The sequence below is a fragment of the Tinamus guttatus genome, unplaced genomic scaffold, assembly GCF_059628265.1.
Source record: "Tinamus guttatus ecotype Peru unplaced genomic scaffold, ASM5962826v1 Tinamus_guttatus_pri_ptg000172l, whole genome shotgun sequence".
NCBI lineage: Eukaryota > Metazoa > Chordata > Aves > Tinamiformes > Tinamidae > Tinamus > Tinamus guttatus.
Window position 1 is genome coordinate 6,653,753 of NW_028288706.1, and position 27,926 is coordinate 6,681,678.

Sequence of the window (27,926 nt, forward strand, 5' to 3'; positions counted from 1 at the left end):
ACTTTTTTTTTTTTTTTCTTTCCAGTCTATCATGATCTCACAAGCCAAAATAGACACTTTATTCTAATAAGAAACTAATAATGGCTGTCCCTGTACTAACCAAGGGAGAGTATAAGAAAAAAAAATGTCAAATTTATCACTCCAAAGGCAGAAGAATGCCCACGTGAATTGTGAACTGCCAGTTCAACACTTCAGCTAAGGCTCTAAGGCTTGCGAACTGCAATCACATGGTTGCAGGAGCCAGGGAAGGACAGCTCTGTTGTGCCAGCCTTGCACTCGAATCCTTAGCAGGGAACTTTAAGGTGAGCCTGCATATGCTAAGCTCCTGGTTTGTGTTTTTATTGGGTCCTGGACCGTCACACTGAACAGCCCTGTCCTTGCTGGAGAAGTGGTGGCATGGACTGGGACTTGTTTCCAAAAACGATCGGGTATTACCCAGCCTCTCAGGCAACACTCAAATCTAGTCCAAAATGCATTTATGCAACATGCCACTTAGGTCAGATATAATACACACAAAAAGTTTAATTACTTTCAGGAACATGATAAAAATAAATCTATCACTACTTTACCATTTTTTGCTCAAGGATTATACCGTAAGTCTGCATGCTTACAAAATAGCTGGAGCATCCAATCTTTCTCAAAAGGGACTGATGTCCCAGGTACTTTCTTGCAGCAAGCTGATGCTGAACTGATGCCAGTGGTTCTGCTCAAGGCCCCAGAGCACAGTTACATTAATAACCACAGAAGTGACCCTGACAGTGTCTTCACAGGGCCTGGGCGCAAACACAGCTCACTTCACAAGAAGGATCTCCCAAAACCTCCGCTGTTGGGCTCAATGATTTTAAAGGCCTTTTCCAACCATATAAAAGCTACAGATTTCCAAAGCTGTTTTGCTTTTTTTCTCATCACGGTTGACATAGGATCCTTTGCCATTGCTTCTCCTTTGGCCATGAAAGGACACAACTACCCCACCCTCCCTGCCGTAATACAGTTTGAAGACCAGTTATACGCTCCGTGTTATTTCAACCCAGCAGATGCTGTATTAAATATATGATAATGACTAATTTCAAACTGTATTGCAAAGTAAGCAAAGGGGCCACACAAAAAACAGCAAGCAAAATCATAGAAAGAATCTGACAAATCCCATTACCTGAGAACTAGGAACAAGGGCTTTCCACCAGTGTCCACCTTTCACAAGGTCTACATCGCTCAAGGGCATCGACACTTTGCCAATAACACAATGGCGTGAGAATTTGTCAAAATCCACTACTGTTAAAAGCAGAGTTCTTCTTTGAGCTTCTAAAAACGGGATTTCAAATGTGTACCTCTCTTCAAACACCGGGTTCTGGGTTTTGCGTTTCACTCCCGTCTGCTTGGAGTTCTTCTGGTCTGGAAGGAGGCAGACTTTCACATAGGGGTTGGAATGAGCCATGTCTTGCCTTGAACCATCATAAGAGATGGGAGGAGGCAGATCTTTAGCCTCAATGACTCGGACTATTAGGTAATTATGCAACAGATCATACTGAGTGCTAAAATGCAGCATACCCAGCTGATACTTCGATAAGATTTCCTCATCCGTCAAGGAGTCCATATCATCGCTGTTTGAGTCAAGAGAGTACAGTCTTGGTTCAAATTTTCTAAAATAGTCATCTGGGGTATAGGTTTTTCGCAGGATAGTTGGTTGCACTATTTCTTTTTTAGCTCCTATAATTCCAAACTCAATAGGTTTAATGTCAATTAAGGGAGAGCTGGGCCTCCTGGACTCTAAACCTAAACAAGAGAAAGGTACAAACAGGACTGTTAGAGAGTCAGTTCAAGTCATGACACCGTGAACAAGAAGTAGCAGCATCTTTAGTTACACCAAAGTGCAACCTTGGCTACACTTTTGCCCCTGTGGCCACTTCCACATGCAATCCCCATGCACATGCTTTGGCACGAAGAGCAGGGCTGCCCCCATCCCGATACAACAGGATCAGATTTTAACCAACGTGCCCCCAACTTCACTTGATTCCCTGTCTAAAGGGTGAAAGAGCAGGCAATACACTGCTTTTTTTCCCCACCAGAGCTACATTAGTGTTGGCAGGGCAGCCTTACTTGAAATGCGCCTCGTGAGGCTGTACGTGGAACGCGATGTGTCCGAGGACGACCGCCGCCTGTCAGCGGAAGCATCCTGGAGAGCGGGAGGCAACTCGCTGATCATATTATCGGAGTCTCCATCCTTGTCCTCATTCTGGCTGCTTATCCTGTTGCAATGAGAGACCTTTGGGTGATTCAACCCAGCAAAAAAGACTCTACAAATTAAAAAATGCCTTGTGATATTCTGGGCCTAACTCGGGAACACGTCATAGAGGAGCAGGGCAGCTGCTTCGCCTCTGCTCAGCGGGCAGGAGGACGAGGAACCGACGTCGGACCTCTGCAAAGCGAGGTGCTCCACCGCCTGCCTGGCTTCAAGCAGGGGTGTGTTGCCATTGGAGCACCATACGGGCCACGCATGACTCAAATCTCAATCAGACACATTACAGTCATCTTAAAGTAAAAGAATTAGCTTCTGCTCTAAATTCATGGCTACGCTTGGAAGCATGGCCATCATTAGGAAAAAAACAGCATAGAAAAGCACCACACACAGCCCTCCCACACCACTATGCCCATCTCGCACAGTAAAATACTTCTTTGCAAATATATTACTGAGGTTTCCAAGTTTGATCCTATAAATACAAATTATTAATAGCTTTTTATTGACATGCCTTTTAAAGAACTCCTGGCTGCTTTTTATGCATTTGTATGAACCAGAAGAGGCTCCTCCTGCCTTGGGCTCTTTGCAGGATGGGGGCCAGGGCAGGAGGGAACTCGGCAGGATCCAGATAACAAAAGCAGTTTGAGCGAGAGCTGCAGCATCTCTGAGAAGACTCAGGATCCACCAAAGAACAGAAGACTGATCATAAAAGAGCCCACAGCGAGCGGCTGATAGAAATCTGCTAGTGGAAATGAAATCAAGCAATATGATGTGACACCTACTGCATCAAGTTAAAATAAGTCTTTGAGTTAAACCAGGAGACAGACTAGCCAGAAAAATAGCAGCAGGCCACAAGGAAAGCCTCAGCACAAAATGAGCAAGCAAACAGGAATATTGTTTGAGTTTTGCTCCTGATTCACTCTTTCTGCGCTCACGGGTAGATTAGATATAAACGAACTATGGTGAATCACTTGCTTTACTAATCAAAAACTAAAATACATCAAGAAAAATATTCTGCCAAAAAGCAGCAAACTAACAGAAAAGGCCCTCGACTATAAAATGTATTTAAATTTAATTTCTTACCCTAATCTACCCTGCTATCCCCACAGTTCAAATCCAGATCCAGAGCACATACAGGTGTCACCAACCTTGAGTTACACAACTCTCAGAATAAAAACAAAAATCAATTTAATATCAAATCAGACACATGTTAAAAAAAGGCCATACAGTATCTGAATAACTTTGCAGCCTATTAAGGGTAGTTCAAATCAGGCAGTTTGACATAGTAACAGTCTCAGGAACACAGATCTTTGTCTGGCCCAAATGTAGGTCTACACAATCACAGGGAGCATTTGGAGGTACTTGCGTTTGAGAAGCAAATGTACAGACTGAGGAAAATGCAGGGTGAAGAGCAAATCAGGAAGAAAAGCATTAAGAATGTTCTACAGTGAGTAAACGCAATAGTGAGCTAATAACATACAGATGACCTTCAGTAAGGAAATTGCTACTGAGCCACAATAATTTTTCCTCAAATAAACTTTGGCTCTGTTTAAAGTAGCTCTGTTTCTGTTTAATCAAAACCTTTGGGAAGAGAAGTTGAGTTCAGATTTCAATTTAATCTCACAGAATGTGCACCATTTATCTTTGACTTTTAAAATGCAGAATATTTCATACTACACAGGGCAACGCACACCCTCATTCCCAGATGATTGCTGCAGAGACTAGGATACAAGCAGAACTCATGAAATCACCGTAACAAGCTACCATGCCTTCAGGTCAGCACTATTAGATTCACTTTAGCAAGGAAATCTTTGTCTAAGTTGCCACTGGAGGCTACTGTAAGAAATTCAGAGTAAAAAAAATTAAGTCTCCCAAGAGGAAGGGCTTAAACTTGCAGCTTTAAAGCTCCCTCTTGAATTTCCAGGACACCAGGTGTCTCAGAGTTGCCAAAGACAGAACCTACACGCAAAAAAAAAAAAAAAAAAAAAAAGACAGATTATTAAACACAAGGATTCAAACGTTCACTAGCAGGCAAATGAAGACCATAAAATCAATTTTTCACCGAAGAGAGTGTGGGGAAGGAGAAATCTGAACTCCAAATTATATCAGTCAGTGTCCCAGGAGCTCAAAGAAATGGCAAGATTGAAAGATCTTAGTTGAAAAGCTAGAGCTATTTTTAAAATACTTTCAGGCTGTGAGAAGGGAATACAATAAATTGATTTGTTCCCAAATACAGCACAGGTATCTAAACGCAGAACATGGTTTTGTCAAATTCATCTTCTGTTTTAGGGGCTTCCACGATATCTAAAAGCCTTTGTTGTCTTTGTTTTCTGTTGTAGGAAAAAGAAAACAAAAGGAAAAGAAAAAAAATAAAATCAATTAGCATAGACAGACCTGTGAGTACTTCAAAACATACCCATTAAATAACTTCTTTTGAAGCCAAGTCCCAACCTCTTCTCTAGTCAGGCACCCAACTCCAAACATTCTGTTTCTTTCCCCAAAAAAAACTCTTAAGTGAATTTAAAAGTGTATGACAAACATAATCTACACAGCAATTTTCACCTTCTGAATTTGGCATTGACAGAGGCTGCCTGCAACCATTTCCACCCTAAACATGGTCAATCAGCCTGGCCTTCCTTGCATCAGTCAGCATAAGGCTACATTTCTGTCCCTGCATTTTTCCGCTTCATCTTCCAGGTCCTCATTTTTCCCCTCAAACACATCCCTCGTCCTGCCTCTGTTCTCCTTACCCCATCCTACTCATTTCTTACAGTTTTTCCAGTGAAGTTACCCTAGAAACTTAAGACACCATCAACCTTCCCTGACACTGCCTGAGCCAAGTGCTGCTGTAGGACAGGGGCAGCAGTCAAGGCCACTCTCCACTTCCATGGCCAAACCGGTTGGCAGAGGGGCTCAGAGGCCACAGTTTTACACCAGTGCCAGAGGAGACGGGGACATCCAGACCAATGCTCCAAGCACAGCTGTGTCCCCTGCATCTCCTTGGTCACCGCCCTGGGCATCGCCTGCAGGCACCCAGTGCACCATAGGGCCCCAACTGCACCAGGTCCTCTGAAGCTGACCAGGAAGATGGGCAAGGCGGGTGGGCATGAGGAGCCAGGCAGGAGCTGAGAACAGCAAGGAAAGGGATGTGGTGGGAGCACTGGGCTTTTCAATCAGAGCTCAGCATTTTCTGCATATGGTCATTCCAAGAAATTGATGGAGGAGGCTTTCAGATGAAGCAGGACTGTGGGAAAACAATGCAGGCTGGAGAGAGCACTTCATGAGTCCAAAGGTCTCCATACTCCCTGCTTGTGGCAAAGTCCAGCTCACCTGCAGAGCCTGTGAGTTTTGAGGCCACAAGAGGAGCAGAGACCTTCAGTGCTTGCGATGCCCCATAAGCCATGCGAGAGGATCAAGCGGCCCACAAGCAAAGCAGAAAAGGTCCTGGCACCCCAGGTCACCACATGCACATGATGTCCCCTCTGCTCCGGAGCTCACACGGGAAATGCTAAAGCTCCTCCTTTCACAGCAAGCCTAGCTGTTTGTGCCCAGCATGCGGTCGTCTCTGCAGCAATCCTTCCATGTCCAATACTGCTACCTCATCACTATGCTCTCTTGTGCACAGTGCTTTCCTAGTTAGCATTGATTTTGCTTCCATTTCCCATTAATTGCAGGTGAATCCATCTCTGGGCATAGATCAGACTCTTAAAAATGCTGCTCCACATTTAAAAACCTCCCTAACACATCTTTAACATCTCTATTCCTTATTGCTTTGGTATTAGTTACCACACTATTCTTCAATGATACAAAAGAGTACATGAACAAGCCTGAGTCAAACATGAGGCAATTTATTTCATGTAGCACCAATACATGGACCTTCCAGACCTGGCAAGGAATAAAATAAGTACTTGCAGGAGGAGATAAAATTAACTGAGTGCCTTTGCTGCCTGCATGCCACCATCGCAGCATCCTGGGATGCATCTCCCATGTCACGGCTTCCGCGCACACCAGGAGACAGGGCACGTCCAGCGGGTGCTCTGCTCCCGGGGAGGAGCACGGCCAGCTGAGGGAGCAGCCCCTGAAGGACTGGAGACCTCTGCTCCCTTCCTGCCTTCACTAACTGCTCCACGGGGCCGCCCCTGCGCTTTGGTTTCCCAAATGAGGGGGAGTAAAATGGGGAAGATCCCACTGACTTTCTTGGAATATGTTTGCAAAAACACTACTAATCAAAGATAAAACCTGTGTGTTACTGCTGCTGTTGTTTATTGATTCAAGGGGGAATCCTGGACAGCACAAAGATGATTCAGGAGATCAAGTCTTGCTAAATGAAACTTTTGATGAATTTTCTCCTTCAGCACACAAAAACCCTTCACCTTGCTGCATGATAATCACCTGAACGCCAGGATGAGTTCTTCCACTCTTAAGAAGGTCCAAAAACAACCCTGCCAGCATCGCTGCTAAGCTAACAGACTCCAAAAGGATGGCCCATTTGAAGAGGAAATGGGACTTATCATGAGAAGCATCCCCTTTAGCACAGCTAAACCAACCACCAGCTCGCTGTGCAGGGTAAAACTCAGTGCTTAGAGAGATACCCCCTGCCCTCCAAGTTAGGAGGGCTGGTGGTTATATACTCTGCCACGGCGCTCCCACCCCCGGCAAGAGGTTCCTCCTCCAGCTCCCGAGCGTCCCCACCATCCCACAGCCATCCTCCCGTCGCGGCAGAGCTGGAAAACGGCACAGCTAAACTTACAGCCAGGCGGGAGTCTGAGCAGGAAAAGGTCCCAGGATTTCAACTTCATCCTCACTGGTTTGACAACAGCTACAGTCGAAACACTTCTGACAACAATTCCTACAAGTCCAGCGGCACAGCAAGAGATCTGAGATCCTAGCGAGCAGACCCTGAAGCCATTGGAAACCAAAGCACAAGATTACGACTGGTCACTAGCCAACAAGGAATAACATTCACATGTATTTATGTGTGTTTTGCCACGGCACAACGTTAAGGCCTGTATTTATTCCCTCTCTATGCACAGGCGAGCGCTCCGCTGTGGCTCAGTCCACCCTCACCAATGCTGTAGTAAATAAGCATTCGCTGCAGGTATTTCCCCATTACTGCAACATTTTATTGGAGATGCCAGAAAGAGGGCGATTTTTACAAAACACTGTGGTGCAACACACAGGGCTGGAGTGGGAAGTTATTACTCTTAATGCTTACTCTTTAACCCACATCAGCAAACTAACAGATCAGCAAATGCAGGACAGGAGTTAAAAGCAGGCGAGCGAAGTCACTGATTTAGTTATACAAGCTATCCCGTTTAATTTGAAAAAAATCCTCAGCACAGCAACACAAATACATCTCACCCCTGTAGATGCATCAGCACGTAACATTTGTACGAGCTGCACATGCAGAGCATTGCAGCCCTAAAGATTTGTCACAAAACAGATGAGCAAAGGCAAAATATCCACACGCCTGCCCCTCTACTGTGATGGTTCATTAAGCCCAGAACCTTCTATGATTCTTTTAAATAGGTTGCTTGAGCCAGAAAAGTTCCATGTCTTTGGCTCCATGTGGCACTAATCCTGCTGCCCGTGACTGAGCTGCTCTGCTTTGGCACACACGCCTGTGCGAGCAGACACACACGGATTCCCCATCCACCCTGAGGGACATGCTGCTGCGTTGCTTCCATAATATTCCATGGGAAAAGCACCCTTATGTACGAAGGAGTTGCATCTTTCTCTGCTGCCTCTTGCTCTGAGGTTAAGATAGGCTGCAAACATTTCCTTATATTCGCATAAAATGTGGTCTTTCCATGAATAAAACAAGAATATTTTGGAAAGAAAGGAGGAAAAAAAAGAAAAAAAGAAAGAAAGAAAAAGAAATCACCAGGCCCCGATTGTGGAGCCCAGCCTGCATGTAGGACCTGAGCAAAGAGGCAGCAGGCAGGAGATGAGCCCCTGAGGAGGCAGCGCGAGACCGAGCCCGAGTGAATCATCAGATTAACTCACCTCGTTTATTGGCTCCAACTGTCCTTTTAGACATCCAAGACGAAGCAAAAGGGAACAAAATGAAAAAGGCAATAACAGGTTAGCAGGGCTCAAGTAACTTTAAATTTTCTGCCTGGCATGCCCTAGCCTGGACGAGCTTTAGTTTCTAGCTAGCTACCACCTGCGACGGCAGGAGCGAGGAGAGCTCCCAAACCAGCACCAGCTGCTTCTCCCTCCATCCCTTCCCCACTGAGCTCCTCCTGCTCCTCCTTCCAGCAAGGAAACAAACTCCCCAAACCCATCCTGAATTACAAACACCCCAGGACAGATCCTCCTACCTGCAGCCCCTTGCTAATCCCCATATCACTTGCGACCATTTTTTATTTTTTAAATAACTCATCTCAGACTGCAGCAACTATTTGCTGCTGACAGGAAACCACTTCCCTTCCAGTTGCACTCCACAGCAGAAAGAGCCCTCATCCAGATTCAGCACATAAAAACACGGTTTTGACCCCAAAACATTAAAGGCAACATTTCCAGGAACAGGAGACCCAGGTTTAGAGCAGTTGCCATTTTGTACACATCTCTTTGAGGCTGCTTGGCATCTTCAGCCTCACCCTCAAACTGGAATTAAAAAGAGAAAAAAAAAATACAAAAATACAGAACGCTCAGAAGTTACGTGCTCAAAACTGGAGTCACGCACTCCAATTCTGCACAGCAGACTCTTCTCTAAAGCAGCAGAGAAAATCTATAGCAAAAGAAGTTCTCAGAAACAAGGGCTTTGACCCCAGAGCCATGCCCAGAGCATCGCACAGGCTCGACAACATCTCTAGCTGAGCACTCAGCAGCATCCCAGACGCCTGCTGAAACGTCCCTCCTAGCTCTTGTTCCTGCTGCTCTTTAGGAGTTTCCTAGCTGTGCTAGCTGCTTTTCTGAATCCTAAAATACAAAGGAAAAAAACCTCCACACGTGAAAACCGGAGCATCCAGCTTCATGCTCATAGTATAGACAACAGCCACCTGTTATGAAGAAGCTCGGATGCAGGATTTACTCCTAAGAATATTCCCAGGGATCATACTTTAGACCCCGAACTCTCTCCAGCTTCTCAGACACGGGTGTTCGGTAAAAGGGCCATCTCCAAAGCAAGGAGCCAGGAAGGCTGCAGCTCAGCGCAACAGAACAGTGACGAGACACCCGTGGACCAGCTGTTTAAAAAAACCCGAACAGTTTTAAGGGTTTTCTCATTCCTTATTAATGCAAAGTAGCAGCCAAGGCGGCAGCGGTTTCGCCAAGCCACAAGAGGACTGTTCAAGCTGCCGGGCCCTGAAGCCGCTGGACTCGTGCCACAGCCCCGCGCCGCGGCACGTGTGGGAAGGGAGCACGAAGCGGCATTTCCCCGCGGCCTGCGGTGACGGCCACAGCGGCTGGCAAGTCACGGCGCTGCTCGTGGCCAGCGCAATTAACGAGAAGCCGCCGCTGCAACGGGCCAGCGGGCCCGGAGCACCCGTGGCGGTGCCACTGAGCCCCTCTGTGGCCTCCTGGACACCTCGGCCGGGGTTGATGGCCAAGGTGACAGGACTCACGTGTTACTACGAAGCGCAGAGGTCCCGGGGCCGCAGCGATCCCGTGGTGCCCCCACAGGGCAGCCCGGCTGGGTGCCCCTGGTCATGCACAAACCTGCGACCACCACCTTGCAACACCCCCCGCCGCCGTGTCACAGCTCCCGCGCGGAACGTTACCGTTAGCGGGGCGCTGCCAGACGGGGACCCCGCCGTGCCGTGTCCCCCTCCCTGGGGGGACCGTGTCCCTGCCGCCGCGTTCCCCCCTCCCCAGGCCGGGCCGGGCCAAGGCGCCCCCGACGGCAGCGCTGCCGCCCCGGGACGCGCTCCGTGCTCGGCGGGGCCCCCGCGCTGGAGGGGCAGCTGCGCTCGGCGGCTCCCCCCGCCCGCGGCCGCCCCGTCGGGGGGTACCGAAGGGGTCCCGGGGAGGTGGGAGGCACCCGGTCGGCGGGGGGGGACACGGGGCGCTGCTGCCGCCAGCGGCACCCGGGCCGCGCCCCTGCCCCGTTAAAGGGGGCTGCAGCCGGTGCCCCCCGCCGCCATGTCCCGCCCGTGGCCAGCAGCGCCCCGCGCCCCCCCGGCCGCCCCTTCCCCGAAGTTCCCGCGAAGTTGCGCGCCCGCGCACGCGGGGGCTGCGCTCCGCACCCACCTGCAGATACGCCATCCCGGCGGGGGGCCGCGCCCGCCGCCCGCAGCCCGCGGGGCCGGCGCAGCGCAGCGCGGCCGCGGGGCCTGCGCGGTGCGGCCGCGGGCGGGGCAGCGCCTCCCCCCCGGCGCGGGGGCTCCGCGGCGGCGGGCGCAACAGGCGGCGCGGAGCGGCGCGGAGCGGGCGAACACTGACCTCCAGAGGGCCCGGCCCGAACTTCAGCGCCGCAGCGCCCAGCCCCGGCCGCTCCCGACGTGCCCGACGGCGCGGGGGGCAGCGCGGGACGCGGCGCGCAGGACACGCGCCTCCCGTGGGAGGCTGTGCCCCAGAGTGGACATCGGAGGAGCCCACGGCGGAGAGCTGCGTTCCGCTCTCCCTCCGGGGCAGACGTCTCCCGGTGCAAGGTGGCACCCTCCTGAACACCAGCCCTCCGCTCCCAGTGCCCTCAGGGATGTTTCCCCCTCCTCAGAGGTGCCCAGCATGCAGGGTACGTGCGAGCGAGGGGCCTGCAGGGGCAGGGGGACCATGGTGGCCAGCCTGGAGCATCACCAAGGCCAGCGCAGCCGGGAGCAGTGGATGTTCTGAGACCAGCCCAGCTGAATGGGCTCCATTTTTCTGATGTGCTGTAAGATCCTTGGTACACTCGCATGGAGCCTCTCTGGGGCTGGATGGCTTTGAGAAGCTTCTACACCACTGATGTCATTGAATGACCTATTTAAGTTCTCACCAAAGTCAGCAAAAAACTCCCCATTGACTTCCGTGGGAAGGGTTTTATTTTAACTTAAAAAAACATTCTCCTTTTCCCGAGGGAGGGCAGCTACCGCTTTAGAAAAATAACGAACTACCACAGTGGGCTTAAGCAAGAACTGCAAGAAAATAGTAGGACTTGGCTGTTGGAGACAGTTTTAAGCACTTGTGGACACTGCGGGGTCAATCGCTCCTTAGTTTTGGGGTCTGCCTTTGAATTTGTTTTCTCCAGTGAGCTGCTTGCTGCGTGGCCATGTTCAAAATGTCAGCCGTGCCTTTGATTGTCATTGCTCTGCTCACCTTGACTCACGGTGGCCGTAGCACAGCTTGCAGCAAGGGAGCACATGAGGTTTCCCTCCTGTTACAGCATCATGGACAGGAGCTGCACTGCTTAAGGCAAAGGTTTTTGACTCCTTAAAGCCCCAGTACTGTGAGTCACAGCAGGCAGCACCACATAAAGATGATGCTGTTTTTGCTTATTCCTTTAAAACATTTGGGACAGACAAAGGCAGTTCCGATGCCATGTTGGCTATCGCTGCCTTGCCGACAGAAGATCTTCGGGCATCTCTGACAAGTCCAGAGGATGGATGTCCTTCCTCCTCCTGAGGCAGAAGCCCTTCAAAAAACACCGACCATGTGAAACCCTCTAAATCCTTTTTTTTTTTTTTTTTTTTTTGCAAAAGAAGAGCAATAAAAAAAAGTTTATCGGAGTGGGCCAGTGCTGCTATTGATTTTTACACGGAAGGAGCCGCAGGCTGCAGTGGCAGGCAGCCGCACGCCGCACGAGATGGATGCGTTTCCATTACACACTCATGCGTAACCATGCGCTCAGCAGCCTCTCTGGCTGTTGCTGTTGCTTGAAGCCTTCCAGACCAAACCCTCCCCGCAGAGCCGCTCGCTGGGCAAGCGCAACCCCCACACCGCCCGCCACAGCCCCTGCGCCGCCAGCGGGTTCTCATTGGGAAATCTAATTTGTGACATGCAGCCGCCGAGGCCTCGCGGGCGCCAGCTCCTCCCGCGGGCGCACGAGCGGAGCCGCTCGCGTGACCTCCGTGTGTCCTCCACAGCGCGCAGGCCGCGCGGCCTGGGGCGCCCCCTCCGCGCACGGCCGCCTCAGCGGGTGCCGCTCTGGCGCCGCGCGGTTTCTGTCACGGTAGATCTCTCTGCCGCGAGGGGCAGGCGAGGAGAAGAGCGGCTGGGCTAGGTAACGAGGCGTCTGACTGCTGCTCGTGTGCAAGTCCCTATCAGCATCACTGCAGCCGGCAGCAGGATGAGCGTCGCCCTTGGCGGCTCCTCCAGAGCCTCCTGTCCCCACACCTCTGTCACCTTGCAGCTTCCCAGAAATGCCACTTCCCTCAGGGAACTTGAGACCTGTGGCCGCAGCCAGCAGCAGTGCAAGACCCAGCAGCAGCAGAGCAGGGGCAAAAAGGGGGTAGGGGGCTTGTTGCTCCTGCTTGCAGGGCCAAGCCCAGCTCTGGGAAGAGCGTGTCCCCTGCCGGAGAAGGGGACACTCGCCAACACTGCGTGCTTGCCCTGGCGCCGCCACACGTCGCTGGGTTGCCAGCCCGCGGCAAGGAGGGACAGCAGCAGACGTGAAGGTCAGGCTGGTGCAGTGCTGCGATTCAGGGGCTGTGTGGGTGCGCGGATCTCGCGAGGGAGACGCGCTGCCGGCATCCTCCATCCAGGCTCACCCCACGCCTCGGCCGGGAGCGGGCAGCGGGCGCTCCCCGCCTGCGCCCAAGCAGCCCTGGGTGTTTCAGGCTTTGGAGGAGAGAGTGCTGCCCACGCAGGGAAGGCCCTGTTTTCCATTGCCTTTATCACTGCTCCTTGTTAAAGCGGTTTGCTCGAGCCGCCAGGGTCAAGGAGCGAGCTGTGGGATTTCTTTTGCAGGCTCATGTTTCTAACTGCTCACAGACGCACAGCAGAGCTATTTTTATTATATAAATCATCAGAGAGAGAATACCTCATAGTCCCCACTGAAGCAAATTCCTGAGGAAGAGAGTTCTATTTTTATAGAAAATTTCTACTCACACAGTATTTTTTGTTGTTGTTTTTAAGCTAAGGAACAAGTCACTGGAAGCAGTAGTTTCCTCAGCGCCGTCTCCGAGCCTGGGGGCAGCGCTTCCCTGCTTTCTAGGGCAGGACGCTCACACGCTTGCTTCACGTCCCATCTTTTGAGCTCTCGAGGATAAAATCATAAAGTAAAGGCTGGGAGATCACATTACATTGCAAACTCACTCTACGCTTATTTTAGAAGAACAGTCTCATCCTTCCCCAATTTGTTAAAATAACTGTGTGCAAAGGCATTTGCTCTTTAATTCCCAGTAATTCAAGAAGTCACAGTTTTAAGCATTTCTTTCCTGTTCACATGGACTCTCACAGAGTAGGAAAAGGTAGGAAGGAATCGGCATCCACAGTTTGATCCCTTCCAACAAGATATTAGTGCAGAACCAGATGTGGTTAAACACACTTTTGTAACTAAATCAGCCAGGCTTTTTCACTGAGCTCCAGGATCCTGCTACATTTTACTGCTGCAATTTTCCCCAAAAGTTTTTCCAAAGCATTTAAACATGACTGTTCAATGAAAAGCTTTCAAGTTGCTAAGTCAATGACCCCAAAAAACCCAAAAAACTCCTTAATGACTTTGGAGAAACAAAATCAACAGCAACAAAAGCAGCTTCTGAGCAGCATAGGAGCCGTTGCAGAGGTGATTTGGGGATCGCAAATTCAAAATCGTCGTCTGCAAAACCAATGCCCAGGTCTACTTCAGGGCTCATCAGGTTCAAAAGCGCAAGACTGTTTTTAATAAGAGACTCCTTTCGCTATCATCCTGCCACATCACTGCAGACTGTTACGTTTCTTTTTTTCCATCTCATTAAGCTGATGTGTAAAATACTGTATCACAGAGTAGACCTGAGTCTGGTGGGTTAAAGGGGTGATTTGTACCCTAAAGCACTGCAGTGCTGTATGTACAAAATATATAAAATTACTGAATATTTCTAGCTCTTGGGAACTCTGCTTTCATCTGTTGAAACTCTTTCTTCCTCTCTCCCATTGCCGCGAGTTTACGCTGCAGGATCCAGCTTTCCCTGGGACATGATCTCAGCAGAGGAGGCGGCTGCAAATCCAGGAAATGCAACTGAGAGAAATGAGCCAAGTCCTCGCTGAATTCCGATTTCCTGCTCATTCCGAATCTCTTTCCGGCATGTGAACGGAGAGGGAGACAGCTGCACTGCTGAGCACCCTGCTCTTCGCCCTCCAGAGTGGCCCCTGGAAGCCAAACCTGTCCCTGCCATGATCCCAGCCAGCCTTATGGTCCCAGTCTGCAGCCCCTGCCAACATCTGGCTCGTAAAACTTGTCTTGGCTGCTGGAGGTTTGCAGCCGGGCGCTGGGCTGAGGGAAGCTGTAATCAGAGTTTTGACGGGGCAGCCATCCTTGCTGAGCAGTGGTGGTGAGAACTCCCACTCAAATAAACCATCTAGAGGCTTCACAGACACATGCTCCAGTGACTGCCAAGCAAACTGCTGTCAGAGAAAGGGGAAAACACCTTTATCAAGGGACATCTCGGGAGGCAGCACTCCAACTGCTGCCTTTTCCCATAAAAGTTACAAATCCAGGAAGCTCTGGCCGGAGAAGCTCATGCAGGTGGTGCAGACGGGGCTCGGACAGGCAGGGGCCGCGCAGCAAGGGCCAGCTCGGTGGCCGCGGCCCACCAGCCGGCTCCACGGGGCCACCACATTCCCTGTCCTCCCTTCCCTGGCACCTCCACGGCAGCCACAAGCCACGCAGGACCCCAGCCCGCAGCATCTCTTACTGCCAGCTCCTGGCTGCCACTTAACGACAGGGTCATTTAGGAGGGCCGGAGCAATTCTTCCCCAGGAACCGCTTGTGCGCTGAAAGCTCTTTGTGTGCCTTGTGTAAACAGCTTTGAGGAACGAGAGCTATTTCAAGAGGCAAATTCAAAGCACTTTCGCAGTCAGGCAAGCCCTGGGGCCGCAGGCCACTGCAGTGGCGTTGGGGCAACCGTGCTGCTTCCCAGAGCGCTGCTGGCATTTCCAAGGAATGAACCATGCAGGACACACACTTCAATACCAGTGGGAAGAGTTTCTACAGCCCGTCAAATACTACTGCTGTTTTCTCTCTTTTTCTCTATTTATTTATTTAATAATTGGCTGATTTCATGAGTTGTGGTAATCCGTGTTCAGTTTGGGTAGAATGAGGTCAGGGAGCTTCTGGAAAGTGCTTCCAGCCTCTGCCCACAGGAATATTTTTTGGAGAAGTGCCTGCAATGCAGAATCCTCCCAACTAGCAATTTCTCCTTTTCCCAATCCACATACACAGACCTGCAGACTCCCGGGATGCACAGGATCATTGGCCCGGGGGATGGCTAACAACACCCCCCACAGCTGCCTCAGCTGCCACAGGGCTGCGGGTGGATGAGCACCAAGCCCCCCTCACCTCCCTAACATCTAGTAACACCTGTAGGGTGCCTGTGAACACGCCGATGTCTGTGCGCTTAAACGTGGTCCTAGGAGGAGCATTTCCAAGAAGCCCTAAGATATTCCAGAGCGCACTGGACGCTGCAGAGTCTCTTGCACCAGAAATAGCGGAATGACTCATTTCCTCTGCAGCTCTGCTCCAGCGCTCCACTCGCGCAGGAAGCTGGAGCTCTACCACGGCCAGGCCAGCAGGAAGCAGCAATCCCCAAAGCAGTTCTCAGCAGGCAGAAACCCACCTGAAGGGCCTAAATCCTGACCACTATTTGTTTCGAAAAAAGCTATCCCGGACTAGCACCTGGGATTGCACATGAGAGGGATCATGCACAGTTCTTGAGAACTCCCTCCCAAGACAAAAAACGCTGTAATTGCAGCATCTTAATCCTGCACAGAGCAAAATATCGTACCCAAGAGCTGAGAGGCTCTCTCTCCACTGCTCCCTGCTGCGGCAAGGCTAGTAGCTTTGCAGGCCAACACAGCTCTAAGTTTCTCTTCTCTCTGCTTGAAACAGGCAAGCAACGCTCTGAAACACAAGTGGGGAAGTGGTCGGTCTTGCCCGATTTGGCTGCATTTCCTCCAGTTTTCTGCAGCCAGGCTTCACAGTGGGTCAGGAGGGCCCTTCCACTCTCTGGGCTGGCAACTTGACACAGGGTAATTCACCTGCTCTAACCTCATGGCTGGTGACCTTCGCAGCATAACCCCTCCTTACCTCACCCTTATCACACCCAGCTTATCACCAGGGCTCTTTGCAGCAGGGACAGGAGCCTATGGAGCAGTCCGAGTATTCGGACAGCACCAACAAATCATTACAGCACCCAGCATCACCCAAAGACCTGGTTATTCTGAGCGCATGTTTTGTCCTGGTTTTAGGAAAAGAAATCCCAGCAAACTCAAGTTACAGGCCTGTGTATATAGGAATTTTGCAGGACTGAGCAGCCAGCTATTTTCTGGATCAGTTTTCTTGTCCTTTAAGGAGAGAAAAATAAAGCTTTCTTAACACAGGAGACTTAGACACAACATTTGATGCATCTGTTTCTGTAAAGCGCCCCGAGAGCTTTGTGCGCAAATCATTACTTGAACACCAGCAGGCTGTCACACAGACGCAGAACACATATTTCACCTCTACAGCTCTTGTGCAGATTTAATGCTATGATGCTTTGAATCTCTTAAAGAGAAGTCGCTAACGTGCCGATTCTCAGTTGCATAGTTAAAAGGGGTTACCATAGGCACGCACACAAGAGCTAGGCACACATGGCATTGGAAAAATCCAAGATGTAACATAGTTTACAGGCAGATCTGAGCACAGTCAGCCCTCTTTGCCCTCGCTTCCTTGAGAGCTGTGCACTACCCAAAACCCTCAAGTGAGTCGGGGCCCGCACTCTGAGGCGCCAGTAGCGCTGAGGATGAATCCATGGGCTTAAGTCCCTTCCCTTGCCCATACTCCAACAAGCAGCTCCCTGCACGAGCAGCCGGAGCAGAGCAGCGCTGGCCACTTTCCACCAGCCACTCAAATATCACCAGCGAGAATTTCACCTACTCCGGCAAGATTCAGCAGGCAAACATTTTAAGAGGTGACACAGGAAATAAAACAGCCTAAAGGGTGAGTTTCTTCTGTCTGATTTTTTTTCTGAATCTTACAAAAATCCGATGCCCAAATAGGAGTCCTTTCCCCTCCAGGCAGCTTTAACTCACGTTAGCAGCACTTAATCAGCAATTCACCACTGACCTTGGCTGCATTACAAGGGAGGTATTTCCACAGGGATGGAAAGATTTTAAACAATTTATTCAACAAGTTGGATGCAGACAGGCTTTTCTTTAAGCCAAGCATGCAATTCCTTAAGACTTTTTTTGTTGTTGTTAAGGAAAGGTTTATCATGAAAGGAAAACCCTATGTTTTCCTAATGATTATCTGCTGAAAAAGAAACTCAGGATTCAAAGAGAAGGACTTCAAAGCAGGGAATGAATGGAGACTGGAGGATGGTTACTGCTTTCTGAGGACACCATTAATATGAGATATTTTTATTAAAGGAGACGAGGATCTAAATACTGTTCCTCCACTCTGTCTTGGGTAACTGAGTGTTGACACTAAAAAAAATGACATGCTTTAAATCTGTGGAAGTGAGAAGTCCATTAGCTAGCTGGACCTTGCCAGAGCTTTCTAAAATGGTTGCTTCACCTCTGACAGAGATTATGTTCTGCAAGACAAGAGGCAGGCACACAGAGAGAGCTGCAGGCAGTTATTTTCAGCATAGGTTTGATTTAATAACTAAAAGGTAGAGCTCTTGCTGATATTACTCTGTAACAGGGAACACCAGCACAAGCTGCAAGGATATAGGTTTGGTATCTTACCAAAGACTAATAAAGGACAGGTAATGTGCTGGCCCATCTACACAACTCCTGCTGGCTTCAGTGGGAGTTTTTCATATTTAATAAAGTGCAACCAAGGCATTTTGGAATGAAGACGCGTTTGTACATACCATGCTGAAAAGCTCACAGCGATGCTGTGAAACGAAGTCCTAGCTCTTCATCAACACTAGAAAAAGCAGATTTTCTGCAACAACCTGAAATGGAAGCCAGGGAGACGAGAACTGCTGCTTTCTTATCCCAGCTGCATCCAGCCACCAAGCCCAGAGCCACCAGCCGATTGCTCTGCTCCGCATCCCTCTGCGCAGACTTTCTCGTCTCCGGGTTCCTGCTGCTTCCGCAGTCTCCTCCTCCTGGCTGCAGGTAGCATTTAATGAAAAAAGTTAAAGAAAGAATTTAAATCCTGAGGCACAAATGTTTTAAAACAGCTGTTTATTAATACAGTGAAATATTAAAACAAAAACACCAACTTTTTATGGAAACAATAAAAGTGCAAATGTATTTTGATATTAAATAGGAAATGAATTTATAAACGTTTCATTAAAATGGGCTGACACTTTAAGCCTATAAACACTTAAAAAAAATAAAACACAATAGCAGCTGAACACTTTAGTTTAAACTTTAGTCTGATTATTAACCAGCAAGAAATAGTTGTACCAACAATGTTCATTGCCAACAAATGTTTTCAGCTTCCATTACTCTGCAAAGATTCAAAAATCAAAAAAGGAGGAATGTTTTGAGACATTTAGCCAGACAGAAATAAGGATACCTTTGAGAGATACACAGTGTTTTTGAATACAAACAGAAGGCACATATCTATTCATTTTGGTACTGTAAATAAACATCCTATTATAGGTGTGATCCCCCCAACCAGCATTCAATAAAAACATAACTTCACTTTGCACAGAGTCTTTGTAAAATTTGCTTGCAATAAAAGAGAACCAAGAACGCACATCAGTGCCAAACAACCTGCTTTCTTGGGTACTTGAGCTTTAACTTCTACCTACAGACAACCGTGTTGAACCTATAGCACAGTGCAACACTTGAGGCCTTAACACTGCAAAGACACACTCATAACCTCCCTCTGCACAGCAGCACTGGGCTAGGAGGACAGGGGGTTACTCTTGTAGGTCAAGCTCTCAGATAAGGCCCTGAAACAGCCCCGGGACACTACAGGTCACACTACCACTGTCGCAGCTGTCGTGGCCTAAGATCAATATCTTAACAGCCCTCGACTTTCATCAGCTCCTTCTGTCGAGCACTTCCATGAATGCATGTTTTATAGGAGATAGAGAAAATACACGCAATTTTGCAGGTGTAATTTGGTCTAAGGTCTCCTCAGGCCTCACCTCAACAGTGCACACTTGGCCCCTTGCCCCAGGAAAGTCTGACCCCAGGAAGGTCAAGCTTCGAGCAAACACAAACATTTTCTCCCATCATCAACATCCACGAACACCTTGGTGAGGTGCTCAGAACTGACACTGACGACTGGCGCAATTCTATGCTATTAATAAATCGAAATCTTTGCCCATGAGCTTGGCCCAGACGGATTCAACTAGTCCAGAGTACTGTCAGAACAACACCTACTTCAACGTCTTTTCACTCCAAAACCATCTGACTTTCAATAGATCTCCTCCAGCTTTAACCCTCTGTCCTTTGGCTTATTTGCACTGCTTCTTCACTGCAGGTTTGCAGTCATTCTCACTCCTTCTCAGCCCAACTTTAATTTTCTGAATCATTTATATTGTCCAACATTTCTCTTTGCCTTGCATTTCTTTATGTGACGTTCTTTTTCCTGGCATTACTAGACTTTTAACGAGAAAGTTTTTACCAAGTCTATTGCAGATCTCCATGTATTACAGCAACCTGGCATACACACTGAATATTTGCATTCCTTTTCAAAGGAAAGTTCACTTTCCAGAGAAGGAGGTGCACGAGGATGTAAAGAAACTGCTACCTGACGGAGGTGACGATGGTGCCAAACTTAACAGAAAAGACATTTCCAGGTCAGGAGATCCCAGCAACCACAACAGCCCGGGCTGGTCATCTAAGCTCTTTTTGGGCAAAAGATCCAATCACAAAGGTTACAAAACTGCATCTCTTTTCAGACACCAAGTAACACAAGTCTGCAAAAATAGTACATGTTGTGGTCTACTACCAAAACCACCACCAAGGTAGCTCACTTAGCCTTAAATACCATGTGCAAAGAACATTTGATCAATACTACCTATAAATACACTATCTGTATTTGTAGAAAGAAGCACAGTGCTTCATTATAAAAATAACCCAACTCGAGGGTGTGACTTAGGCTATAATTACCTGAAAATAGGACTGCAAGAGCAGCTAAAAAAAAATACAAAATACAGACAGAAGTAGGTAAACATCTGCCTGAGGAGTGTTTCCATTTAGAAAAATAGATTTTTATAAAGCTTCCATAGATTTAGAAAACATCTGTTTTGTGCTCTGTTGCATAGAGGGCTGTGAATAAAGCACACTGGTACATCTGAGTACATCAGGGAGCAGAGAGGTGTGTTAGTAACAGCAACTTATTCTGAAGCTTCCCAGAGTTGCATTTAGTAATTTACAGCTGATTTAAACTGCTCACTGAGAACACTGTATAGCAGGTAATAAGGCACATACTAAAGTGCTGATGCTCAGAAAGCCGAGCAGCACATTTAAGGTTTTAATACATGAAGCATTTGAGCATGCGGCCCAATATGTTAACTTAAAGCAAAGATCTGATATTCGGATTTTGCCACTGTTCAGCCTTGTAAGCCCCTTTTGGAGGGGCTCTTTCCACAAGAAGTGGAAACTCCCTAGCTGGCACTTACTTAAGACAACACCAGAGCTCATAGACCAAAACTGCCCCCCGCTGTACCATGACTTAGTGCTATAGAAATCTGAAGTACCCTGAAGTATTTTGCTTCCTACTCCCCTCAAGGAGATAAGGATCTGCTATTTGTGCCAAAAATGCCATCGGGTTCTTTGGTCCGCTGCAGATCAAAATGCTGCTGCCGTCAGGGAGGGAATGAGCCAACCCTCCCCAAAAGCCCAACAAGCCCTTGCAGAGGCACAAGGGGCCGTCAGCTGGCTCACAGCACCGAGATTTGGGCTGGTTTAGCCTTTACACTGGAACAAATACAGAATTTGTTAAAGGTTTTTTTTGATTTTGTTGGTCCTTGAGGCAATTTCTCAAAAAAACAAAAACAAAACAACAACAACAACAAAACGCTCAAAGCCTGAAAAAAAAAAAAAAGGAAAAAAAAAAATAAATTTCAAAATCAAGAACCCCCTAAGTGAGCCCCGGAGTATTCCCTTGAAAGAAAGTTCTCAGGGTGGTTGAAGCACCATCCCAGTTAACAAAATAATAATGCCTCTTCTAGAGCAAATACTTAGTGCAGCCAATTACCCTAAAATGAAGATCTTAGTCAAAATAAAGTGCTATTTGTTTCCTTTCATCTAAATTTCAATCCTTCAGCATAACCTTCGTTTTAACATGGAAACTTAAAACTAGATTCTTCATAGAAACTTGAATTAAGTTTTTCACACTGTTGTCAAGGAGCTTTAGCTTTATCCCTCGCTTCAGTTTTACATTAACCTGCATATTCTACTTAGCACATAGTACTAGATAACACAGAAAATTTAAAGCATGTCACCAAGTGTTTCAACTCGTGAACAGCCATACTCTAATGTGCATCATATTTAATAGCATCTTGTAAAATTAAGAGTTTTGCCCTTTGTGCTCACAAGATTTTTAAATCTCAAATGGAGAGATCAAGAAGTGAATCCCATTAAAAAACAAAAAAGCAATTTTGCAATGAAGGAAACAAGCTAAGATGGACTTCCAGATTTGTCAGTTTAGGACTGCTAGAGCTGCGATTGCAAGCGGTCAACCACAGGTGGGGCTTCCCTGACAGAGCGTTTTCCAGGATCTCCACAATTCCCATGCGAATGACCAACAATATTAGAAACAGAAGAAGGAGCGGCCCATCACGCCTGGGTCTGGGGTTTCCAGCTCTGCTCCGACGCGGGCTACGCGGCGGGAGCGCCTTCTCCCGCGCCGCTCACTCTGCGGGCAGCTCGAGGCCGGGCTGGGCGGCGTGGCGGCACGGGGCGGGCGCCCACCACCGGTGCCGGGGGCTGCCGCAGGCAGCCATGACGCGCGGCGCCTGGTTCCAGGTGTCGAGCAGCAGGCGGGCGGCCAGGTCCAGCGTGGGCCCATCGAAGGGGGCCAGCAGGTTGACGGGGGCGGCCTCCTTGAGGAAGCGGGGCAGCGCCAGGGCCTCGGGCAGGGCGGCGTTGCCCAGGAAGAGGTGCATGAGCATCTGCTTGCGCAGGCAGTCCCTGAGGAACAGCACCAGCTCCTCCAGGCGCTCCACCAGGAACCGCTCGTCCCAGGCCTCCAAGGGCCCGCGCAGCAGCAGGGAGAAGAGGGCCGTCTTGAGCACGTAGGAGGACAGCACCCGGCCCCACTGGGAGCACAAGGGCTCGGCCAGGCGCTGCCCGCGCAGGTCACGCAGCCCCTTGAGGATCTGCAGGCACTTGAGGTGGCAGGAGGAGGCCGGGGCCTGCTCCTTGAGCCAGTTCAGCAGTCGCTGCTCATGCCGCGAGGTGTTGAGGCCCCACAGGACCTCAGGGCAGGCGGCGCGCGGGTCCTCGGGCGGCGCTGTGAGGTAGAGCGAGTCGCCCAGGGGGATGGCGGGGACGAGGCGCACGGCCATGGAGAGGTGGCAGCAGAGATGGTCGGAGCGCGGCTGGAGCAGCAGTGTGGGTGGCTGCCCCGGGCTGGCCGTGAGGCGCACGTGGCAGCGCTCCTGCAGCCGGTAGCGCACGGCGCCCAGGCAGCGCTGCAGGTGCCCCTGGAACCAGTGCAACACCAGCGCTGACGACAGCAGCCGCCGGCCATGTGGCTCGGTGCAGAAGGCCTCAGCGAAGGCGCGATAGTGGCGCGGCCAGGCGGGTGCCACCAGCCCGCACACGAAGGCACCGGGCGGCCCGGGCGCCAGGGCGCAGCGCGCCGCGGGCTCCAGGCGCGGCGGCAGCCGCAGCGGCACCAGCACGTCAAAGCAGTCGGGGCTGCGCACCTTGTGCTGCTCGTAGGCGCTGCCGATGCACACGAAGCCGCCGCGCAGGCTGAGCACGAGCGGACCGGGCTGCAGCCCCTGCACCTTGGCGGCGCGCACCAGCTCGCCCACCACCCGCCCCACGTGCGCCTTGCTGTGGCCCAGCACGTGCGGCGAGAGCCGCAGCTGCCGCACGTAGAAGAGCTCGAGCAGCCCCCGCCGCGCGGCCGGAGGGGCCGCCGCCGCCGGGGCCGCTCCGCCGGGGGCGCCGCGCCGCCGGGGCCGCCCGCCGCAGCGGGCCAGCAGGTAGCCGAGCAGCAGCAGCGCCGAGCCGGGCAGCAGCGACGCGCCGTCCGCGCCCGCCTCCGCCTCGCCCGCGGCCGCGCCGCCGCGCAGCGCCTGGCACAGGCAGAGCAGCGCCGCGCACACGCAGGTCACGAGCGGCCAGAACACGCGCAGGTTGAGCGTGTAGACGGGGGCGGCGCGGCGGGGGCGCGGGCCGCCGCCCGGCCCCGCGGGCGGGGGGCGCCCGCCGCCCTCCCCGGCCGCCCCCAGCGCGGGCCGCGCCCCCCCCGGGGCCCCCCTGCCTGTCGCCGCCGCGAGCCCGTCCGCGCCGTCCGTCCCGCGCCCTTCCCTTCCCGGCGCCGCGTCAGCCGCCCAGTGAGCTCAGAGGAAATGCCGGGGGCGGCGGGCCCGGGGGCGGACGGGCCCGCGGGGCGGGGCGCGGCGCCGCCCGCTTCCTCCGCCCTCCTCGCGCCGCCGCCCGCGGGGCCCGCGCGGAGCCGCGGCCGGGGAGGCGGCGCCCGGGGCCCTTCGCGCGGCGGCGGCTGCGGCCGCGGGGGCCTCGCTAGCGGCGGAGGGGCTGGGACACGGCCGTCCGCATCAGCAACGGGGCGGGGAGCGACCAGCACGCGCCCGTCACCATCACGGCGCGTTTCCAGAGCTCTGGAACGGTACATTCCAGGGCACCGTAATGGTACCTTTTGGGGTACATATCCCCTTTGTTGCATCTGAGCACTTCAGGACACACACATGCCCATCGCAGCATTTAGGGACACGTGTGGCCTTCTAACAGCAGCCTGTTTCTGGACACACATTCCACAGAGTGTTTGGGGACACACAATGGGAGCACGCGTCGTGTTCGGTGTCGCGGGCCCTGCCACGGCCTCTCACTGACATTCATTCAAAAGCCTGTCTTCACATTTGGTAGCTAGTACAAAGTTAGTACAAAGCCGTTTTTATTTCTTGGGCCCAAATCATTCAGATGCTAAAAAACTAAAGGGGCAGCTAACATAACCTTGGGAGTAGGGAGGCATTTGGTGCCCGGGCACTGCGCCGTGCCTGCTGCCACGAGAGCAACCCTGGTTCCCTGCGACTGCAGCATCAGCCTCAGCAATCACCAAGGGGAAGAATTTGGGACTCTTCAGAACGATGCAAACAGAGCTGGCATGGCTGTTGTCCCAGTTGGTTGTGCCGTGAGCCCACGGTTGCAGTGCCAAACGTTCCGGTCAGCTGGTAAACGCGAAATCTTCTCTTTGTTTGCAGAGCTCCCGGGCACTGCCGACGGTGGGTGATTCCCTTCCCATTGCAAGCTGGGGTCAGGAGCAGAACAAGCGGAACATGGTTTGCAGTGTGCATTGAATCATGCTCACCAAGGAAAATTTTGCTCATTGTTAAAGCCTGTCCTTAGTTTCTGGGAGCTGGAGTCCCATGTATTGAATCTGAAGGTTATTCCTTTTCTCTTGCAGACTGCAGTGTCTGCTGCTCTGCATTGGAGCACATAGATCCCCCATGCAAATGCAGTGAGGCAGCAGCCCATGCACCTTATACGGGGATGCATTAGCACTGAGCTTTTATGAGGGGTTGTTCTTTTAAGAGAGGGCAGTGCAGTTTGGGGATCAGGGACTTGTTTGTCTGTGCAAAGGACATGCCGAAACAGTCATTGCCTTGGATTACATGCTTACACTATCACAAGGTCAGCCAACACAGTCAGAAAAGACTGTCCTATGAAAGGAGGGCCTTGACCCCACCTCCACACACACACACTCATGCCCTGGTCATCCTGTCAGCCCCATAGTACAAAGTTGTTGTGACAACAACTCCAGCCCGGGAGCATCTGCTTCATGGAGGTATCTGCTTCATGGAGGTAATGTACGCACCCGTGACTGCTGCAACGGCTTCCGTGGCTATTTATGTGCCTTTAATTAGAAACCCCAGCGACGTGGATGCAGGGTTACTGCAATAAATACAAACCCCGTGGAGTCTGTGAGACCCACAGTGAAGAGAATCCTGTCCATAGCTTCCTTCGTCTTCCCAAATACTGACGCCACTGGAGATTGAGAAATTACTGTTACTCATTGGATAAACTGTGTGCAACAGCTAAGATAGTGGAGGGTGGCTATGAGCCAAAATCTAAGAGGAGAACGCTACCATAAGGAAAACAAGAGGAAAAAATACTGGAAGCACCATTAGTTCCTGGTGTCTAGGACCAGGAAAGCCAGATCTCTGTTAAAAGATTATGCCTAGCTCCAGTTGCCAGCACAGGAGCCATCAGGATGGTATAAGGTCTTGCGAGACACATGTATCAGCCTAATGTATTTTAAGACATACAGTGCTTAGACCATGTGCTTATACTGTTTACATTTTTTTTAATCACCATGTGATGTTTCTGGGCTGTACCAACCCCTCTGTGGTTGAGCTGAGTCCTTCCTGCTGGGCCTTTCTGTTCAACAAGGTTTTGCTTAAAAAAAAAAAAAAAACTATTTAAATCTGAGAAATGAGCAAATAAAGTTCCTGCTGCTGTAAAGCTTTGCAGTTTGTAGTTATCTAAGGGTCTGAAGGTCACATTTCAGATTGCAAATGAGAAAATTTCTGCCATACAGAAAGGTAAAAATCTGGTAATCAGGTTGGTCTGACATTTTTCATACACAGGACAAGACTTCTTTATACAGTGCTTTTTTTCCCTCTGTCATTGCATTTCCTGACCATGGAGCTCGCTCTTCTTTCTTCTACAGTTCATCCCCACTTTCAGCAAAGACATTTGAAATCTTTACATTAGTTTAGGAGATAATTCTTAAGCATGCAGTTTTCTGGAAGTGCGCTAGCTCTGTCTCAGCTATTGCTGTGGATGGGACCATCATGCCTGGCTTCTGTTTGTTTAGTAAATGTTTACTGAGTTTTGAAGCTGTTTGTTGAAGTTTAGGGAGCATCTGTTCAAGCTTTCTGTTGTGGTTTAATTCCAGGTGGCAACGTGATTATCACGTTACTGCAACATAGCGGCATCTACGCCGTGTCACGTGCCCGGTGAAGGGGAAGGAGCGGTGCTTGAATACAAGGGGTTGAACACAGCAAGCTGAAAATGCTTTAACAGCTTAAGAAAGGAGCTAAAACGAGGAATGAATCAGAGAATTAAGATAAGTAACATACAGAGCACCACAACCAACACAATAGTCTGTGCCCATGTCCAAGGGCATCCTTTCCAACGGCTGGGTTACAGCCGAAGCCACAACCCTGCTCCTCAGAAGAGCGCCAGTCCACAAGTCACAACTACAAAAACAAACAGAAAGTGAGACACTGGGGGAGTTTCCAGTTGTTTCATTTTTTCTTGTACTTCTTGACAAAGGAGGATAAGAAAACAAAACCGTGCATTGCACTGGCTCTTGCCTCTGACCCATCACAGCAAACGCTTTGTCCTCCACCCCTATAAGGCAGCCAAAATAAATAAAATACAGCCCAGTTGTTGTGATATGAAAATGATCCTTTCAGATGTGTTATTGAAAGGCATCCTTGAACTCTAGAAACCCATCAGTCCATGTAGCAGCTTGGACTTTTTTACACCCTCAAACCCAGAGGGATTCACACGCGTTTAGGTCTTGCCACAGCCATGCCAATTTGAAGTCAGCTTGTCCTCTCTTGCTGTGCAGAGCTATGTGCTCCCCTAGTCACTTCTACTAATGTTGAACCTGAGAAAAGCTGCAATGATGCGACTCATCTCTCCTCTGCATGGTCTTCCCTTACCTGCAAGATCTGGACCACTTGTGATACCTTGACTTCTGCTGTTGCTGGAATTGTTTTCCTCTTTCTGCCTCTTCCAAAGAAGTAGCAGTTCATTTGGATTAAAATAGGATTAAAATATCCATAATCCCCCTTGTTTGCAAGTTATAATGCTGACATTTCTTTCTTTCCACTTAAGCAACAATCTTTTTGTTCCAGCATAATACTAAAGAAAATGTTTACAAGGCTTTTAATAGCAATTATGTCATCCAGAAATATAATAGGTTGTACGTTAATAACCATGAACACCTAAATCAGGACCAGAGAGAACCCACATGAGTGATTTTTACTACCTTTGTTTAAATCATCCATTCTTTAAATAGATGTTATCTACACACTTGTTTTGGAATGGCCCATATCCAGGATATCCTGCTCACTAAATAAGGAATAATGTTATACTTCATTCACATACAAATTTGCACTTAAAAAAAGAGATATCCTCATCCCAGCAGATAACATCTGCAAGGCATTTCTGAAGGAGATTTGCAAGACAAAAAAGAAGAGGTGTCGGGTGTCTAACACCCATTAAAGCATCTCCACAGTTTTTAGTATTTCATACATATATGTAACTGATACGTTGGTGCTCCAGTATGCGAGACACTGTCTGGGATGTAGGAAAAAGCACTTTGCACTAGAGAACTCACCATCTGAACAGGAAATAGGTAGCGGAAAGACCACAAGCACGTATAGATGCTCCCAGTTATCTTAACATTTTACACAGAGTGGTGTATCTACAAAGCAGATTTCCTACCAGATTTCCCAGGTCAGTAGATGCCCCA

At 50.0% G+C, this 27,926-nt stretch overlaps 2 protein-coding genes across 2 annotated transcripts in view; both read right to left on the minus strand.

The window, feature by feature from the left end:
• SYT17 (synaptotagmin 17) overlaps window positions 1-8,256 on the minus strand; it is a 37,610-nt gene extending 29,354 nt beyond the window's left edge. The window contains exons 1-4 of the mRNA XM_088523202.1: window positions 8,240-8,256; window positions 6,984-7,132; window positions 2,095-2,243; window positions 1,151-1,770 (exon numbers count right to left, since the gene is read on the minus strand). Coding sequence (XP_088379328.1) covers window positions 1,151-1,770; window positions 2,095-2,200 — 726 coding nt within the window. The 5' untranslated portion in view covers window positions 2,201-2,243; window positions 6,984-7,132; window positions 8,240-8,256. The remainder of the gene's footprint in view (window positions 1-1,150; window positions 1,771-2,094; window positions 2,244-6,983; window positions 7,133-8,239) is intronic.
• A 13,839-nt stretch (window positions 8,257-22,095) lies between these two features.
• ITPRIPL2 (ITPRIP like 2) lies at window positions 22,096-24,088 on the minus strand. The gene is made up of 3 exons (XM_088523239.1): window positions 24,017-24,088; window positions 23,395-23,631; window positions 22,096-23,310 (listed from the first exon to the last, which is right to left on the minus strand). The coding sequence occupies exons 1-3, from the start codon at window positions 24,086-24,088 to the stop codon at window positions 22,096-22,098; spliced, it is 1,524 nt and encodes a 507-aa protein (XP_088379365.1).
• Between the last annotated feature and the right edge of the window lie 3,838 nt (window positions 24,089-27,926).